We start from the raw sequence: 20,267 nt of genomic DNA, 5'->3' as shown, positions 1-20,267 counted from the left end.
AAAGTCAAATGTTAAATGAAAAGCATATAGCAATCTATTTTTTCTCTTCCTTTCTTTAACATCTTGTAAAATTCTTGGCTCAATATGACATTATGATATTATGAAACTAAAACAATTTTGTGAAGTCATTTCATCTTTTCCTACTACTGTTTTCCTGCAGCTCGTTCATTTTATGATTTAGATAAATATCTAAATGTCAGCCCAGTTTAGGACGAAACTAAGAACCAGAACACTGAAATATCCTCAAGGCAAAAATCACATTTTCCTGATCCACTGTACAAATCTAGCCCTAATGAAATTCTAGCTTTCCTGTGTTTTGCAGTAAAACTCTGTATGTTTTTTTTTCCTACTACTTGAGGCCGCAAGGAGGCTATATATCTACTGCTGCATGTATCACAGAATTTAGACTGTCAAAATGGCAGAGGTGTGGATTTTTGCCATCATAGTGCATCTTATGATGATTAATAATGTTGTCTTGACCACCAGGTTATTAGCAAGCTATACTGAATGCTAACAGTCTTACTCCTTGCATTTCCTAACACATTTTTGGTCTCTTTTTCTGGCAAATATCAATAAAAACAAAGCAGATGGATCCTCTGTCTCTGAAGGACTTTACTTCTCTATTATTCTTACCAAATACTGCCTCTGACACCACCAGCATGTAGAATCCACATCAAACACATACCTTGCATTCAACTTAACTAATATTTGATTCAGGAATGCAAGCAGTGCTTGGGGACAGTTTACAATTAAAACACATTAAAGCACAAGTAGCAGCAGAATAACTCCTGCTATTATGGAAAAACTGATAAATGGCTCCTGAAACACAGCTGCAGCAGGTCAAGTCAAACCCCCAGCATTCTCACACAGTCTCTCAGAAGAGTCTGTATATGCTGGGACTCAATGCCCGAGTTATTCTATCTCTTCATTCAGTTTTCCTCTCCAATTTGGATTATTGCTTAAATATTCACTACATGCCAAAAAGTCACAGTGTGAGACTCTCATTCTTCAAGCTCTGCTTTACATGCCATAACTTTTTATTAATCCTATCTGATTACTACTTTTTTCTCAGAGCAGTAAACAAAAAGGTTCTGCTCATCTGAAGATGATCAAAGCCATCTGAACAGACATTCTGATGAAAGGAATTTAAATCTGGTATTACAGCAGGCATTGAACTGTCCACTGAACTTAGATCTCATTTTAGAAAATTACATGCAGCACAGAAGTTTAGGCACATAAGTTTAGCAGTAGTAATGTCAGAAAAGCAACTTAAAACATACAGGCAAACCCCCTACAATACTTTAAGCATCAAGAAAGTTAAAGAAAAATATTTCCTTACACAGCAGAATATCTAATCCAGTTATGGAGAGAGAAAACCAAAATGTGGTCTGTCTATAAAAAGTTAAATAGGCATAAGTTTTTAAGATTCATCTCAGTGCAGTATGGGCACCACTTTTATTTGTAAAGACTATAGTATGCGAGTATTAGCAACTGTCAGGGCAAAACATCAATTTCTGAGTAGTCTTCTATTTTAATGATGTTTTATATTTTGCCATTCCATAAGCAGTCTGAAATACAACCATTATCTAAACATCCTAAATTTTATTTCTGTACTATTCTAACCAACAACTTTCTAGAAGAAGCTTTACTCACAAAATAACACACTGAACAATGTTCTTTGCAAACCAGCAGTACATCATGTTGATCAGATAATCTTTCCACTTTATTCAGAAAAATCAGTTAGAACAAACCTACAAGCTACAATGTGCCTTCGATGTTATGTACTCAAATCTTTAATTATGGAAGGGAATCTATGCTGCATAATAGACCAAAGCAATAGAAATGGGCAGACAATCTGAAAATGAATGACCAGTCTTCATACTGAAAGGTGTATAAATATTAATAATTTCAAAATTATGCAATGTTTGAATGTTTGCAAATAGTTTCCCATATGTAACTTTAGTTTTGGAGTACTTACTGGATTCCCATAGGCAGACACTGAGCACCATGCTTGAACACCCAAAGGCTGGGGATGAGCTTTAAAGAAAATACACTCATACTAAAAGAGAAACTCCAAAAGTTTTATTAAGATTTCAACAGACATTGAAAAAAATATTGCATAATGATTGAAAACATAACATCTTAAACAAAGTAGCAATGTGGTATCAAGTAAAAGAAAGACTGGAACAGCTGTCTATATATGCTGTACGGAACATGTACCAGGAAAGGGATATGACATTTTTAAAATTCAAGGGCAAATGTGAACAGGTCACATTTTGATAGACTGACTATACACCATAGATGTTTTACAAACTGCATAGCAGTGTAAAAAAAAAAGTTTTATCCTAAGTATACTGTATTTCTGCATTTGGAGCAGTTTACAAGGCAGATATGTTGTTTACAACATTGATATTTTAATAGCTCTGGATTCTCATAAAAAATAAACTAATTTAACAAAAAAGCCTGTATCTACATTTGAAAATAAAAGTGCATGTATTGAGAAATAGTGTTATTTCTTAAAAAGAGTACTTTAAAAGTTCATTTTAATAGATCAACAACTGATGATACTTTAAATGCAGTTCTGCACTGTGCTACAAGCGAGGTTCTGACACCAGTTCCTCTAACTCCTTTCCATAAGCACCAAGACACGTGCCTGCCTACTGTACTTATCAGGGTTCTGGGGAGTTACAAAGAATGCAGAGTACCAAGACCACCACATTGCTCACTAAAAAACACCAGTAACCCAAGACAGATGTTTTGAAGTAGATTTAGCCATAAATGCGAGCATTATCTCCTCAACTTTCACGATCCTTCCAGTCACACAACTACTTTTAAACACTGGAGAGCAGCAGCAAGGAGCCATTAGAGCTGAAAGACAAGAACTGATGAAAGTCATCTCCTGCCTTGTACAGAAGAATTTGTGGATAATGAGCATTTCAATGTATTCAAGGAACCAGGCTGGGGGTGTAAGATTTCTACCTAAAACCCAGTTGGTATAGTCAGATCTCTACTTGAATCTAGATCCTCCTTTCCAGATAACTGTGGTAACAGCTAAGAATTACTGCAAATGTTGCTAACTTCTGTAGAGGGTTTACTCCTTTCTTCTCTTTACACAACAAAGAAGAGAAGTTGTGGAATGAGAACATGCAGTTTGAAGATCCAGGCAAAGCTTCTATTTGAGTTCTTATAATTTCAACTCATGGCACTGTTTTTTGGGGTTTTTTTTCTGAGCACCTGTAGCACTCTGAAGAGAAAAAAAGGCAGTGAATGTTTAGCTGGACTGAATCCAGAATGGGAAATGCAGAGATCCCAAAGCTGTGAACTGCAGCCAGATTAGCCATAAACAAGTGTCCGGTACAGAAATTGCAAGTAATAAATTTAGCCACTTTTGTAAACATCTTCTCCTTACTAATCTCTTTTTTTTTTTTTCCTATAATGGAAATACACACTGTATTTCATTGTTCCAAGCTCTGGTCTGTTTCTGTTTTAGTTTTGTGGCACAGTTGCTAAGTGCAACAGGCTAGAGACACCGACAGTAATACAAACAAGTTGGAAAGTCAGTTCAAGTTATTAAAGTTTTGCTATACCAGGCCATTTTTCATAGCGTGTATTCTCTGTTCACAAACACTTTGTAAGATCTTTTCTTATGGAAGACGGGAAGCAAATTGGACTTATTGGTTTAACAAATGTGGATTAACATAACATTTCTGATATGCCTTACACAATTAACAAATCATGTCTCATCTTATGAAGATGATACATTTGCTATACATACCAGTAATTTAAAATGCTCCTTATAAAAGCAGCATTTTTATAGACAAATTAACAGAAAAGGAGACAATACATGTCACAATACCACAGAACAAGTAAAGCCCTTTCATTAGCTGCACTATAAATTCATAACTGTTCATCACATACTTTGAATTTCTGACTGCTCAAGCAATTTAACCCTCAGCCAACTGCAGGACAAGGAAAAATTTTCTGAACATTTGACATTGATATCATTGTAGGTGTGAGAGTAAAAACTAGTATTACATGGTTTTAGCTCTAAAAGTTTTGCTCCCAGAAGTAAAACAACTTGTTAAGAGTTCAGAAGAAGAAATAGCAATTGTTGACATGTCAAAACAAAGTTGTACTAATAATAAAGCTGCTGTAAATCTGAGTTCACTTACATCATTCCTAAAAAACCTTTAAAACCTTTCTTTAAAAAAAAAGCTGATCCTAGATCACCTGTTAACTAGGAAGAGCATTAGAACACCAATTTAATGAGAAAAGATGTGCTTAAAAGCTGTGTTTGAGACATCTATTATAAAGTATTGAATTCTTCCTTATCTTTCAAATATTTGGATCATAATTTGTTAAAAAAAAAAAATTACCAGACACAGAAGGTACAGGATTTGGAGAGGACTTTTCTCTCACTACAGTTCAGTGTTTCCTATCCAAATGTGGATACCATTTAGAGGCCATTTTTGAAATGTTTTCAGTCAACAGCTACATGGGCACCAGTGAATCAGAAAACACACCTTAGGATTTTGTTCTTAAATTACATAAGTTAGATAAAACTACCCTGTCCAGCAAGTTCCGAATTTTTCAAACGTTAAGGCAACTTTCATTACTTTCCAGCTAAACAGTATTATAAAAAATAAATGTCACTTCAAACCTTATATACACAGTGACAGAGTAGATTTAGCTAGAAAGTATCTTTAGTACATTAATAAAGTGTCTCGTAATATTACCGAGGTTCTATCAGGTGCTTGAGTGTATGTGCAATTGGAGTGGCAGCAGTGCTTAAAGTACTGGCTTCAAAACAGAGCGCAGCGAGCGTCCCTCCTTGGTGAGCTCTCGCGTCACACACATGCATGGCAGCGGCACGGCCTCCTCTCTCCTCTCCACGGCGTTGTAGCTACACTTCTTCAAGTGGTCAGCCATGCTCACAATGTCAGCAAACTTCCACTCATTCACAGTACAAAAGGCTGTACTGAAGCGCCAGACCTAGGAAATAAACTGCACTTAGGCTCACAGCGTTTCAAGATACCTGAACTCAGAGCAGCAAATCACATGCTTGTGCTACAGAACTTTCATGTAATGCTGCCAATAACTCATACTAAAAATCAACATGACAAAAATACACTATACAGAACTTAGTACTGTTTGTCCCAGGCTGATTGAGACTCCAAGACAACTCTGAACACTGGGAAGAAACAAAGGCAATATTTTTGTGTCCATAAAATAGATACAATCGGAAGATAAATTACAAGGTATTTTAAGACCAGCCACAATAGTTTGTTTCTTATCAACTTGTGCAATTCCAAATGAGTGCTGCAAATATTTTGGAGTTTGGAGTGGGGAGAACGGTAAAAACTACATTACACAAAGGTCATCCAAAAGTTTTAAAGTATTTCCATATTTAAGGCATTCAGTACCAAGGCAATAGATATGATCTCAACAGGCTTGAAAATAGAAATTGCTGTAAACACTACACAGGCAAGGAAAGCAAACTTTTGTAGGCAGCTTTCCCACTTCTATGAAATACTGATCTTAAAGCAAATCAAGAAGTAATCTTTTAACATTTGAAAATATTGGAAAAAAACAGAAGCTAATATACTTACATCCAGCAAAAACTATACAGACTCTACTTCTGTGTCTCCAAGTGTGGAGAAGACTGAGACAATCTGCAGCAATTTTCACTTTTTCTATACAAAGATCTCTTTCTTGAAAGGTTATCATATCAAAATCCAGTAGTAACAGACATAATATTAAGAAAAAAACCAGAAACAGAACCAATATAATACTTTCCCTTTCACCTTCAAAATAAAAAAATAGTAACTTACCTTTTCTTTTACCTGCCAAGAACTTCCTTCTGGGCACTTTCTCTTCTCCCAAAGCAGTATCACCATTCCACGTGCTTGAAGCAAGCTTCCACACACATCTCTCATTAAACGTGACACTCTTGAGAGCTGACATAAACTAAAGCCATCTAGAAAACTAGCAATGTGCTGCAGCACCTCAAAAGGTAGACTACTCAGATGGTCATTGTGTAGTCCAATTAAGCAGCTTTTTGCTGGTTCTACTAACACTGTGGATATACAAGGCTGAACTCCAAATGACCGTAAGTGGCGGTCATGAATAATTTTTGCCCCTTGCGTTGAAGGGCAAAACCTTCGTTGAGAATACGTGCACCCATAATATGCCAAAGGGCACCTCTGCTCCATCCAGCCATTAAGGCCAGCATGAATGTCTCCATGCACATTCTTAAAATGCGACGAAAATTCATTCCTTCTAAACAACTGTCCACAAACAAATGTAAACATTGAACGCTGTTTTGTTTGGTATCTAGCCACATATTCCAATACCAAATCCAATCCAAGGGTCTGGAATGGACTTGGATTTGAGAGCTGTGGGTTGGCATGATCACATGCAGAAGCTGAAGCTATTTCCCCCACCATTGTATTTGTGGCCAGTATAGCAGATGGGAGAGAAAACGTCTGGGTCCCAAAGTCAACATGATATACATCGACAGCGCGACTTTCCGATATCCCCCTACCTCCAGGAGAATCTCCTAGGCAAAACAACAGAGCTGCAGTGATTAGATCAATTCCCTGAAGACCCATAGGATCTTCTGTTATCTCCAAATCTGATGTATCAACAGCTTTGTCTTCTTTTGGTGTTGACCAATAATGGTTAACAAGGAATCTGTACGATCGATGCCGTAAAAGTGAAAACGCATCTATGTTTCTCAATCTTTCTTGCTCCACTTGTCTCTCTAATATTTCTTCTTCATTAGCATTATGGGGAAGTAGCACATGATTAGCATTGCCATTAACTAAGTGATCAGCTGGTATTACTTCAACTTGTGCTGTTACAGGGCAGGAGCTGCAAGACTCTAATGCTTCGTCATCATGAGATGCAGTACATTCACCATTTGCTACACTGGACGGTTTTGAGTTAGATACACCAAGATCTTCACTGTGGTCCAACACCTTTGAACATTCATTTTCTACATTTTCTACATGAAAACCATTACACAAAAGTGAGGAGTTACTGAGGTTTAGATTTAAATCATGGTTTTGCACTACATCATAACAAATATCACAAGAACCATTTTGCTCCATTTGTGAATTTTGACTCAGGCTATCAAAGTTAATTCCCCCAACTGCTCCTACAGTATCTTCATCTGGATTTTCAGAGTCAGACTTTTTATCCTGAATAATGCCACTAGAAGCTTGTTCTTTAATCTTGGGATCTTCTTTCATTTCATGTGGTGAAATGCAGAGGTTTGAACTTAACATTCCAATGTCCCTCGTAGCAGTGTTCAGGATATCCAGAGCAGCAGCTAAACTTCTCGTTGTTTCTACAGTAGCTTGATAAATCGCACCATAGGACTCTTCATCTACAGGCATTAAACCATTGGTATGCACTGTATCGGGGGCACTTGATTTGACAGAGGTTTGCTCTCTGGATTCTGGTATTTGATCACCTGCTTTTGACATCATAGTTGCTACTTTAAGTGATTCTAATAACATGCGCTGGTCTTGAAGAGCTAAAGCCATATCTAGCTGCTCCACTTCATCGACATCTTTACTCAGGTTTTCGTAAGATTTTCGGTCAGCGTAACTGACTGGCCATCTATTCCACTCCATGGTACAACACACCACGCTTGCAGGACAAACTTCTAGATGATCAGCAATTTTGTTTCGGGCTACTATGAATGGACATCCAAAGCCACTATTCAAACAAGGCACTCTTTCAAGTGGACATAGCATGCGATGTTCCTCAGCTTTGCATGAGTGAAAAACTGCCCCACAAACCAAGGGGCAGCCAATGAGATCACAGGAAATGCCCGGCTCTGGTCTGGTCATACAACGACGGCTGACGCAGTTCACACAGTGTAAGTGCTGCTGATGTTCCTCCATGACTGTAAATCCAATTCTGAGGAAAGAGAAAGGAGACAACAGCACAGAATGTTAACTCAATATTGTTAATATTTACAAGCTGCTATTTGCAGTTTTGCATGCTAGATCAGTAGACATTTTAAGAAAATGAGTATATAACTCCTTATTTCAAAGAACTGGTGCTTAAAAGTTAAGTTGAAAATTAAAAATAGACGTTTGTATCAGAGCCCAGAACATAGTCTATGCATTTATTTACCAGGTCTAATATATGCAGCTTCAGTAAAGATGTTGTGTAATCCTTCACTGTGGAGCAGCCCCATTTCCCCACTCATTGCAAAAAGATCATTCCATGAGAAACAAAGCATGACCTTTGACTACATAGCCAACAACAATTATAAATTATACAATTGCACAGAGTACAGAGACAAAATAAAGGAAACCAGATTCATCCTCATGTCCAATTTTCTAAATTAAACAGAGGCAACCTGTTCCCTAGGCTGCCTGCTACCACCTAAGTCGCTGACACTCTCTTCTTGCAGTTCTGTTTAAGGCAATCTGCAGCCTTCAGTGAGCATCTCAATTCCATGCTCTGTCCCATTCTCTCCCCACTCCCTGCTTCTGACAGACTGCAGTCCTTTACAACAGCTCTTCACTCTTTTTCTTCATCTGAAGCCTATAGCCCTTCCCTTTATTTTCTACAGCAGTTGTTGTACAAGGGTAGCAAATAATACTACATAATTATACTACATATTAAATAAGTCCTTTTATTTCACTGCAAACATTTACATAAAATTTTAGTTGCCTACATGGTTGTATCTATATGTCCACTTCAACTCACAAAAGGTAATTTTTAATGCATCCCATGGCCACCCTGATTATAATACCAGCAATTCAAAGTGTCAGGATATCAACAACTCTGCATAACAAGGCCAAACAGCAATAAAAACCAAAATGCATATGCATCCATGGTGCAATCTACAACAACACACTGACACCAATAAAAAATTCAATTCTTTGTTGTGGAAAAATAAACAAAAAACAAAGAAAAAAAAAGAAGAGTAAACTTTGTGTCTTTGTTTCATACTTTGAGAAAGTCTGGAACTGCTCTCCCACTGGAGTGCAGGCCCACACAAGTTACCAAGCTCTTCCCTATGCTTTTACAAACTCCCTCTCAGAAGTGGTATCAGTAGGGATTAAAGTTCAGAGGTATCAGTGAATGATTTGTACATAGCCAAATCTCAAAATTGAATTGTTCATTCCATCTTTTCCTTACTCCTCTCCCTCTAGCAATTTTCTTGAGAAATAAAACGCTCAAAGAATTTAAAATTAATAAAAATGGTTCCTTATTCTGCTAACAAGTGCTCTCATGCATTGTCTTTAGACTAAACACTTCAGGTTTAATGCATTAAACCTTCCTAAATTACAATTACTCTAAACTATAAAAGGAAAACTGCTTCCGTGGAAACTGAAGTCAAAAGGAAACAAAAGTGCCTTTTAGACACTCCACCTTAAATAATTTAAAGCATTTAAACAGAAATATATGTGACACCTCACTCACTTGTATTCTTTTATAATGCTTTGAAATTCATGCCAACTTTAAGTAGCAATCAGTCCTCAACCCCCCATGCTTCGTAATTTGGATAACTTAAATATTTTAGCCACCCACTCTCCTGAGCACTTTTAACAAAAAGGCATATGTGTTACACTTAGCAGGCAAAACATAGCTGAATTTCCCCCACCATACCTTAGCATTTATATACTTAGTAACACTAAGTTTCAAATAAATTGTCAAGCGTATCAGTCACTGGACTCAGTGGCTGACTTGTTCAACATTTTTGCAAACATCTCCTGCACACAACCTGCTTTTGACTTGCAAATTAAATCAGATAGCACCTACTACAAAGAGATTAAAAACATGCTCAGTAAAGAATGAAAAAATTATTTGACTTCTCCGAAGATAATTTTAGTTCTTCCAGCAAAGCCTTCTCTGAGTAATTATTGCCAAATACCGCAGCCTGTTGCTAGACCCAAGAAAATCTCAGAAATTTCCATCAATACTGAAACCAAACAACTTCTCAAGTCAACAGGTGAACAGAGATCAAAAGGAAGCTCTCAGGCTATGTGTGTATTTTAAAGTGAGTAAGACAAAATGGAAATAGCACTGCAAAAGACAATTCCTAGTTTATAATGCCAGGGCCTTTAGAGAGCCCAGCCCCTACTTCATCTATTCTAAACAGGGTCCTGCTCCCACAGAGCAACAGCCTGCTCACTTCAAGCTGGCCAGAAGTGAGCCCCTGGGAGAGCAGCATGTGGGTGTGTTCAGGCAGGAGCACCAATAACTCCTAGGATGGGACAGTGTATTGCTACCTGGGCTCAGCTGAACAGGTCTCACCTGCGCATGAGGGCACCCGAGGTGACTCCTGCCTCACTGTGGGGGCTATGGATGCTCTCGGCTTCACCATCCACTTGACAGCACCCCAGGTGAAAAGGGGGCACTCATGTCATGAGCTGCCAATGTCCTTTCCCACAGGGTGGAAAAGCTGGGTACAGTCTGACAGCTGCCCAGGGGCAGTGCTGTCAAGACTCACAGGACACCCACAGGAGCAGGGATGTTCCCCCACAGCAGCGAGGGGCTGCCCTGGGTGCTGCTGCCGCATGGCTCCATGCTGGGCACATCCCGCCTTGTGGAGCAGGGGAGGACACACGTCCTTTCCAGAGCCTCAGGGCTGCTTGTAGCCCATTCCATACTGACTGTGACACTTCAGTGGGAATTTCACATCAGCACCATCAGATCATGTCAGATGTGTTGCACGACAGCAATTTGGGCCAAAATTTTACGGATTTTGGGCAAGGCAGATGAGCCACCTCCATTCAACCCAGAGAGGGGACATACATGAATTATGTTGGAAAAACAGCATACACTGCAGGGCCAGCACTATTCTACGGCTTCTAGGCCAAAGCTGGCCCACATGCAGCAGCAGCTCAGAAAGTCAAACTGAGCTCATGTTTGCCTGCACTGTTTCTGCAGACATACCCTAAATTAGTCAACCATCATTAAATAGTATCTTTAAATAGCCTGAGCTTACACAGAACATTCTATTAAGACAGTAAAACATCCTCCTCCCCAGCACACTATCTTGGTCTTTACAAGTCGGATTGTGAAACTTGAGTTGCACAATGATACTGGCTTTTTTCAGGCTCCTGAACTCCTTTCACTCATAAGCTAATATTCATCAAAACTTAATTATTTCATATAAGCAAATGACCTTTCAAAACAAGAATGAAACAAAATCTGGTGAAAACATCAAATATCACTAACAGACAGTGTGTGAAAGCCAAAGCTGACACTAAAATCCCAAGTCTTATCAATAGCTAGATGCTAATTTGTTCTATTACAGATGCTTCAGATTGGTTTTATCAAGAAACAGTTATGCACAAAATCGATTAAATAGCTGAAGTAACTTATTCTCTCAGTTTCTATAAATCAGAATTTTACTGGTCACCAAGAAGCTTGATATTAATTATCATTTATCTTAAAATTCAAATCCTTTGGCTCATTTTCTAAACATATAATTTAAAATATCTTCAGACATCAGTAAACCATCACAACATTTGCTAAAATTCCGCGTTCTGCTTACAAGCCTTAACTCCTCAGTACCTCCTGCAAAACTTCAATTTAGTCAGAATGCTGCATTTTATTTGTAAGTTACTACAAAGTCTCTTTAAATATATTAGATGCCCTTTTATGCATTTTTAATTTTAATACTTGAGCTTCAAACTCAACAGCTGTTTTGGGCAGTCATGAGTTCCTGGACTGCTTGAACTACTTTAGGCTTCTGATATAATTCAATTCTTAAATTGCAAATTAAGTCTAAAGGAAAAAAAACAAGTGACCCTATCAAACTGGTAAAATAAATAGATAAGACCTCAAGAATTAGCACACTGATTAATCAGCAAATGGCCATGACTCACTCTATTTTGTAAGCTAACTTTGTAAATCGCAGAACTTAGCACCTCTTTCATTCATAGATTAGGAGCATTCACATATGAATAATTTCCCATTAAAGAACCAGGACCAATATATCATTAGTACTATACTGAGAACAAGAACCACCCCCTTCCCAAATACTGCTTTGTAAAGAAAAGACCTGTTGGGTAAAGGCGAGATAAAGAAAATTCTCGCTGGAGGTAACAAGTCCTTTTATTTCCTCTAATACAGCAAATTGAAAGGGCTAACAAAGAATGTCATTGCTGACATAAAGAAAAATACCTGTTGTTAAAACACCAATAATATTGACAGAGTTTATATCCCACTGTGTTCCTTGTCACAATATGGTCAGAAGACAGTGTCAGATCAATGACTAGAGCAAGAACGAACAGCTGTCCATTTCTGATAGTGTAGTGTCAGCAACCAGCTTCAGTTCCTTCAGTTCAGGGTGCTGAAGTACATACTCTTGACTGTTACTAGCAGAGAAACCTAAAAATACATCCCGTTCCAGTGAGGTGACCACTGCTCTCAGAATTTGTGCCATCACTTGATGTTATTGTACATACTATACAGTCAGCTGACTAAATCAGCCAGAACATGCTTTGAAAATCTGTCATAATTAAAAGGATTAAAATTCCAGCTGCTACAGCCACGTGATTTCCAGTTGCTGCTGTAACACAAACATTAAAATAGCATAATAAGGGTTTCAGACACACACAATGCTTCAGCTGCAAGTGTGAGCTCTTACTTTCTTCTATACCACAAAAAACTGTACTTAGCAGCATCAAGCCCAAAGCCTGCTTGCCCACTCACTCCTATATGAATACTTTGGGGCCAATAAGACAGGAAATCACAGCAACCATTACTGCTATTGGAGCCCTCCATTACACAGACCCCTATTATTGATCAAACCTATAAAGCTCAACTACCTTTAAGACACTTCTATCAGATTCAACTGAACAGACCAACAGGTTCTTAAATTACTGCTTCAAGGAAGTAGAAGACTAGAGACACACAAGCTGTACTACAGGTTTAAACTCCCAGGAGCATCCAAATCCACCCACAAGCAAATACATGCAAACCATACTAAAAAATTCCCTTTTGTTTTGGACACTGCAGAAGTGATGCCTTAAGTTTTAGCTTTTATAGTTTTCAGATCCTGTACTGCATTAGTGTATAACTCTGAACTCCACACAGAGTGTTAGTTAGTCCTCATCACAGTTTGGCCTGACAAAACAATCCTTCCAGGCCTGAGAACCAAGGTGATCATCACAGCCTCAGGCCAAAAAGTATAAACAAAACTAAATTGGGGGGAGCAAACTAGAGGAGTGTGACTTCATTACCTGAAGCTGCAATTGGACAATTAACCCCTGATATGCAAATAGACTACACTTGTACCTGCCCAAAAAACTCAGGACCATCATCCATCTTGGGTATAGCCTCTGTGAGGCTCCTGCACTGCCCAAGGTGTACCTGTTAAAGGCCTTTGACAAATGCTCACTTTATTCTCTAACTCTGTCTAGCCTCTGTTCAAGCCAGCTAGTCCAAGGCATCAGAAGAGACAGCTGTATATCTTCCATCTTTTTCTCTGGTTTCTGTTAGGAGCTTCTCTTTCAGATGCCAAACTTAAATTCTCAACCTTACACAATACTAATTACCACCACCTACCCCTAAGTTCATTAGGACAACCCTGATTTCTGTTACAAAAAGGTAGACCAGGGAAGCTAAAACCATATTCAAAACAGTTCGATGGATGAGTGTTCATTGCATCCTCAAACATAAATTCATCCACAACAAAGACAAGAACATCTTCCCTGGCTGGTAGTGACTGCACATACTGAACATACTAGAACAAGTTTACATTAATTTATTGTTAATCACTGAAAAGATGAAAAGAGCTCCTATTACTAAGCCCAAACTAGTACGTAACCAGGACACTACTTCAACCATTACCAACATAGTCTACAGCTATTATTATGTATTACACAAAAGAGACAGAAAAAGGTTACACTAAAATAGAAGAAGGTTACACTAAAACATGGCTTTTGACTGCAAGAAAAAAAACCTTGGGGGAACACATACTTCTGGAAAGATTCTAGTTCTCTCAGTGGCCTAACATCGAAGGAATATATACACTAGCTGCTTTTTTAAGCATAATTCAAAGTTACCTATCCACCTCACAAACAAACCAGACCAAAAAAGGGAAATCTGTAACTACCGCAGAAACAATGAGCACTACAGAATTATAGGGAATTGCAACCATTTTTATGCCAACCTTATAAAGAAGACTTTTCCCTGTCTGCCCCTGCTCCAAATATCCTTTCTTCCTAGTGGCAAACCATCTTCCTATCATTCAGAGAATACAGTGCAATTATTTCCTCCCAAACCGTTGCAGCCAAAAAAAAAAAAAAAAAAATTCAAGGGGAAAAGAGACGCTTTGACTGAAGTGGACTCTCCACTGATGCCCTCCTTGTCTGGCTTTGTTACATTTTAGAACAGAATTTCTGATGAAACGACAGAACACTTTCTTCTATCGTTGTTAAACTCAGTTAAAAGAGTGCTAAAAATCAAAAGCCAAACTACTAGGCTTTTCTTTAGAGTACTTTTGTGACAGATCTGCCATGCATTCTTGCTTCCCTGACAGATTTCCCTGACAAGAAACCCAGAGAGCTCAATGTGCCTTGGGGCACACACGGACACAGGATAACTGCACGAGGAACAGCTACACTTGCTGCATGGCTCAGGCACAAAAGCACTCTACCTGTTGAGATGGTGACAGGGCAGAATCAGCTACAGAGCCAGTAGATTTCATGTGTAAAGCACTTCTGAACTTGAACACAGAGTGACTCCTCGATTGCTGCAGATTCTGCAAGAAATGAGATCAGAAGTAAGGTTTCATTTCAGGTGTAGACATTACTTTATGTATGTGCAATCCCCTAAAAAGGTACGTGCTTACACTGTCTGGGCTACAAACATTGAAATTTTTTGCAGATTTTATGGGAATATAAACAAATTTTTAATAGACTTCCCAAGTACAACCTAAGTTCTGTCATTTTAGCTTATTGCTAGCTGTTAGTCACACTGGATGGTAACCTAATTATATTTAAGGTTGTAAGACATTATTAAAAGTTATTATTCTGAGCTACTGCACTTAATTCACTGCTCTGACCATTTCAGGAAAAAAAACCCTAAACTCATATGAAAGAATGCAATAGCTAGAGAACTAAAAGAAATAAATAAAGTTAGATTCTTTTACAAACTGCATTTTAGTCTAGTTAAAATTTGTCCATCTTCAGTCTTCATACATGGGAACTTATTGAGCAAGTTGCTTACTATTAAAACGCTTTTTACTGTAACAAGATGCTTCTTCCATTGCTTCATTCCCAAGGATTACCACTAAAACTTGAGAGAGGTGAAACCGAGGGGATATGCCCAAAGGAACAATGATATTCTTATCCCAATACCAACTTGCAAATCCTCCAGAAAAGCAGGCAAGAAAATAAGCCATTTCTCAGTAACCAGAAGCAGAACTACTGGAAAAAAATAATGCATTCTGTATTACAGTAGGTAGTTTGAACCATCCAAAAGAAACCAAAAATAAATCCTTCTTACATAAGATTTTAATTCATACATGCTGCTGCCGAAGGATTCCTGACCTCTGCATACTTAGAGAAATCAGGCCAAACATCTCATTAATATATTGTTTCAGGTCTTACTACACAAGTTTAACCAGGTCCCATAGCAAAATGACAAAACAACTCTAAGTAAATAGACTATGAAAGCAAGTTCTCTCCAACATCCTACGTTGAAGTGCAATGTCATGTATTCTGTCCATATTATGTTTTCTGTTAAAAATATACCCTTGGTAGTAGAAATGGCCTGGCTAATATGTAGCAAACCAAACAGTACACAAAAAAATTTAACAGACATACTCACAAGGATACCTTATCAGATTACACTGAAGTAGAAATTATGGGAGTTTCTCTCAAAATATTTTGAAAAACTTGAAGTAAAACAAAAATATTCAATATTATAAGACAAAGTCTTGCCAACTTCATTCTATTTTCAGGTATTTCTTATCAAATGAAAGCCACTTTTTTCAGCAACTGTCAGGCTTTTCCCCCTTCCAAGCTGCTTGGTTTTAAAACCAACAAAACAGTAAAAAAAAAAAAAAAAAAAGATAGTTCTAAATAAAAACATTGTCTAAACCAAAACTAAACTAAACTAAACTAACCAAAACTAAACCAAAACTCACCTATCTCAAAGAGCTGATCACAGAAAGCTGGGAATATATCTCATAGTCAGCATGTCATACCAGCTCTTTCAATATGTTTCTAACATGAATGAAGAACTGGAAAACACAAACATCTTCACTACAAGTTTGTACAGGGTTTTAGGACATCTGATTATTCATCAATTTGTTATCTCTAATATCATTTAGACCACCTTTTCCAAATGTCAACAGGCTTGATGCTACTTCTTTTTGCCCAAGGACTCCAGCTGAACGATCCTATCCAAACACATTCCTTATCTGGTGACAACAGTGACTCAGACAAAACAAGGTTTTGTAAGAGCATTAAAGCTTTGCCAATAAAGCACACTCCTATAAAGATCCTATAAAGTTTTGGAAAACTACAGTTTGTACTAGAGATGTTTCTAAACAGACAAATAAAAGACTGAACTTCAACAAAACACCACCCGTGTTCCAGCACCTCTGCAGCAAAGCCTGAACCAGGTATCACACTCAGCCTGAACCACTACCTAAAGTTTTACATGAACAGCTGTAGCTGTATCACTCAGAAGCTCACCTCACCATGCCTCTCATTCTCAAGTCTTAAGTTTAGACCTATCATTTTTTCATTGTGATCTCACATTGAGAGCTCAGATCAATGCTGGACATTTGGTAAGAAACAGCACAAAATACTCAACTAGATATTGTATTGCCTATAGGGGTTTGCAGGCTCCTGAAGCTTCAAACAGCATTAAAAGATTACTGAAAGATTATAGTAAGACACCAAGTGTCACACCAGAAACTTTAAAAAACAGTAGCTTGCAAAGTAAGCCAGAATATAGAGCTCCCCTGCCATTTTAACTCTCTTGGCCTGTTTCAGAGCAGTTTATATTACAAGACTTTTCAGTCTTTTTCCTTCATTCAATATTGAGACTAGATAGTGCCCTGACACTTAGGGCAGCTTACACAGATTTCTTAGTAACCATCAATAATGCAAATATTCGTTTCTTTGTGGTCTGTTCAGGAATACTTACCACCCCTTATACAATCTAACAATCTCACCAATAGATACATTATCTTTATTCTCATTATGCAGATATGGAAACTGAAGGGAAATTGTCACCAGTACAATGATGACTACACATCATTCCCTACTCCCGTGTTTATTCCACTGGATCTCATTGCCAGAGGCAAACAGTATATGCCTCCTTTTAGACAGAGCCTACCAAAGCAATAGGTCTATGGATGTGAGGAAAATTTTGCTCCTTTTAGCTCAAATGGACTGAAGGCAAACCAGGGGTTTCTTACACAGCTGAAACCTGCAGCAGCCACAGAACTCATTTGAAGACTAATAACCATATGCTTTCTTCTTCACAAAGTTGTAGACTACACCCTCTGCTGTAGACACTCCTCACGACCTAAAAACCTGGCTGTACAAAAAGAAGCAGAAACCTTGTCCAGAAGTTTTCCAACCAGATATTGCTTGTTGAACACAGCACTTATTTTGCCCATCAGACTTCTAACTTTGAAGTAGGAAGCAAGGGAAATATAACCCGAATTTAAGAAGTTAATTGTGTAAATGCAGAATTTAGTGCAAAAAGAAAGAATATTTAGGCAGCAGAGTAAAAACACTGTTTTTGCATAGCTTTTGCCCATTCTGTGGGGATTCTCCTGTTCTCTAACACCTTCCAACTTTGGAAGCAAATGAGAGAAGAGACCCCACAAAAAGTTTCAGCTTGCAATACAATCCCAATTCACTTTCTCTAATCTATTTCTTCTCTCGACGAAACCTGACCATTATGGAGAAAGTCCACATAGATATTTACATGCCTACAGAGTAAAGCTGCCAGTGCATTTTTCAGTATTCCAGGTACTCGACTTGCTTACCAACAAAGTTCTTCTAATATTTTCTGTACTTCTGGGAGAAGGCCATAGATAACTGACATCCTCCTCAAACCGGATGCACGCACCTGAACCCCCCAAACCACAGCACCAGTTAAGGTGTATCACACCAAGGTGAAGCAGAAGGCAGCAGGCTTCCAGGTGAAGGACTTAACCATCTACACCAATTCTAGGGAAAGCAGAGGAGATATCTTGCCTTAAGTGCTAGCACAAGCAAGGTGAGGCTGTTACTTCAGGGGCACTGGGTTTGGACTAGTATGTTAACAAACACTTCTCTGGCATTATTAACAACACAATCAGGGAAAGGGAAACAAGGATTATGAAAAGCTCCTCAGCCAAATCCGAGTAGAGTTTTACAGAACAAAAGAAAGCCACCTCTCCAGCCCACGGGTTATTTCCCTTAAGAATTTGGAAGACCTGCTGCGAACAACAGCGACGCTGGAACTTTTGGAAGTGATGCCACACAACCGTTCCAAGACGCGAGCCGCTCAACAAGCCGCTGTCATCTCCCTGTACGCTTCTGATGGCCGACCCGCGGGGTTACAGGAGTACAAGCACACAGCCCTCGTTACCTTCTTCAAGGAGGGAAACAAAGGCTCCACCGCACGTCAAAAAACGGCCATTAAAAAAAGAGACCGAGAGAAGAGAGAAAACACAACCTCTTGCACGGTCTGAGCACATTTACACGAAATAACACGCACACGGGGGATTAGGGAAGGATTTCAGCAATACCTCTGGACTATTTGCCCTCTTCTCCCTCCTTTCACGCCGAAAGGCGACTCTCCGACTGCGGTCTCACAGCCCCAGGCAGACCCCGGCCCTACGCCCTTCCCACGTGCAATCGCGACACCCCGACAGCGCTGGCAGCACGGCGGGGTCAGCGGGAGCGGCCGCGACACAGCTCGGTCCGCCGCCACCCTCGGGCCCGGCGGCAGCGGCACCCGGCCCGGCCCGGCCGGCACACAGCCGGCGCTGCGGGCCCGCGGGGCAGGGGGGCGCGAGGAGGAGGCGACGCCGGCGGAGCCGCACACGGAGCCCCTCGCGGCCTCTGCCAACGGCGAGCTGTCAGGGCTGGCGCCGGGGAGGCGCCCCCGGGCGCTCGGGCCCCCGCCGGGCCGCCATTTGTTTACCGCCCGGCTGCCGGGCAGCGGGCGCGGCCCCAGGCGGGCGCAGGGCCCGGCTCTCCCCGCCACTCGCGGACAGCAGCGGCGGCGGCTCACCCGTCCCCGTCGCTCCGCAAGCAGGCGAGCAGGCGCGGGAGCCTGCGTTGCGCCTCGCGCTTTCCCCCCGCCGGGTTCCGGCCGCCGCCGCACTCGGTCCGCTTCTCTTCTCTTCTTCTCGCTTCGCTTCGCTCCGCCTCTCCCGGCCCGGCCTCGCCGCCCGCGGGGCTCCCGGCGCGACCCCGCTCCGGCCGCGCCCCCGCCGGCCGCGCGCGCGCGTGCCAGGGACAGGGAGCGCGCGGGGCGGGGCGGGGCCGCCGGGGGGCGGGGCCGAGGCCCGGGAGCGCGCGGGCGCCGGCGCAGCCCCGTTCGCCCTCGGCGGAGGGGGCGGGGCGCCCGAATGCCGCGCGCTCTCCCCACTTCCCCCTGCGCGCGTGCGCGGAGGCGGCCGCGGCCGGGAGCGGCGTGCGGGGCCGGGAGCGCGCTGCCGCCCCGGGGCTGTGGGTCCGGCCCGGTCACGCCTGGAGCCCCTGCGCTGCCCCTGGGGTCCCTGCCCCGGCAACGCTCCCGAGCCCTCCTGTGGCGCGGGCTGAGGGCACGGTGAGGACGGCTGCTGCCTTGAGTCCTGACAGCCTCGCTCCGCTCTCCTGGGGCCAGATCACCAGCCTTGGTTCCAGCGTAGATCCACCACCACACCACAACAATCCATCCCGTTAACCAAAGTCACCTTTTCGGGGCCTCTACCGGCACTGGGCCCTGCTAAAGCTGTCAGGTCAACAAAAACTTTCCTGGTAGCCATCAGTAACACTGCTGTATGCCTTTCGGTGTTACCGACAATGATTCTCTAACACCTTTCTTGGAGTGTGTTAGACTTCTGGTCCAGATCTTTATTCCCAGAAACTTGGCCATGCACCCACAGGTGCTGATTACTGAGCCTTCCTTGGCAGGTGCTGCCCTTCGGCCTATGGAAGCCTGTCCTTTAAGAGGCTAGGTACGAATTATACAGGGTGTTACCCCTGTGAGGGTTCTTACTCCTCTTATGCATGCCGTGTTTTAAGGGGCTGCAATGTGTCTTAAGAGTCCTGAGAAAAGAA

The 20,267-nt window shown here is 40.9% G+C and overlaps 1 protein-coding gene across 4 annotated transcripts; it reads right to left on the bottom strand.

Moving 5' to 3' along the window:
• Positions 1–2,060: 2,060 nt before the first annotated feature.
• FBXO30 (F-box protein 30) lies at positions 2,061–19,488 on the bottom strand. 4 transcript variants are annotated; one of them, XM_014268602.3, is made up of 4 exons: positions 19,234–19,488; positions 14,642–14,746; positions 5,832–7,929; positions 2,061–4,992 (listed from the first exon to the last, which is right to left on the bottom strand). In XM_014268602.3, exons 3-4 carry the CDS (start codon positions 7,911–7,913, stop codon positions 4,789–4,791), a joined length of 2,286 nt encoding a protein of 761 aa, XP_014124077.1. In that variant the 5' UTR covers positions 7,914–7,929; positions 14,642–14,746; positions 19,234–19,488; the 3' UTR covers positions 2,061–4,788. The 4 variants fall into 4 exon arrangements, with proteins under 4 accessions (XP_014124077.1, XP_026650630.1, XP_005489242.1 ...); XM_026794829.2 differs by lacking the exon at positions 19,234–19,488 and adding an exon at positions 18,746–19,107; XM_005489185.4 differs by lacking the exon at positions 14,642–14,746 and having other exon boundaries at positions 19,234–19,487.
• Between the last annotated feature and the right edge of the window lie 779 nt (positions 19,489–20,267).

The sequence above is a fragment of the Zonotrichia albicollis genome, chromosome 3 (assembly GCF_047830755.1).
Source record: "Zonotrichia albicollis isolate bZonAlb1 chromosome 3, bZonAlb1.hap1, whole genome shotgun sequence".
NCBI lineage: Eukaryota > Metazoa > Chordata > Aves > Passeriformes > Passerellidae > Zonotrichia > Zonotrichia albicollis.
The sequence above is the reverse complement of the archived record's forward strand: the minus strand, read 5'-3'. Positions and strand labels throughout refer to the sequence as shown.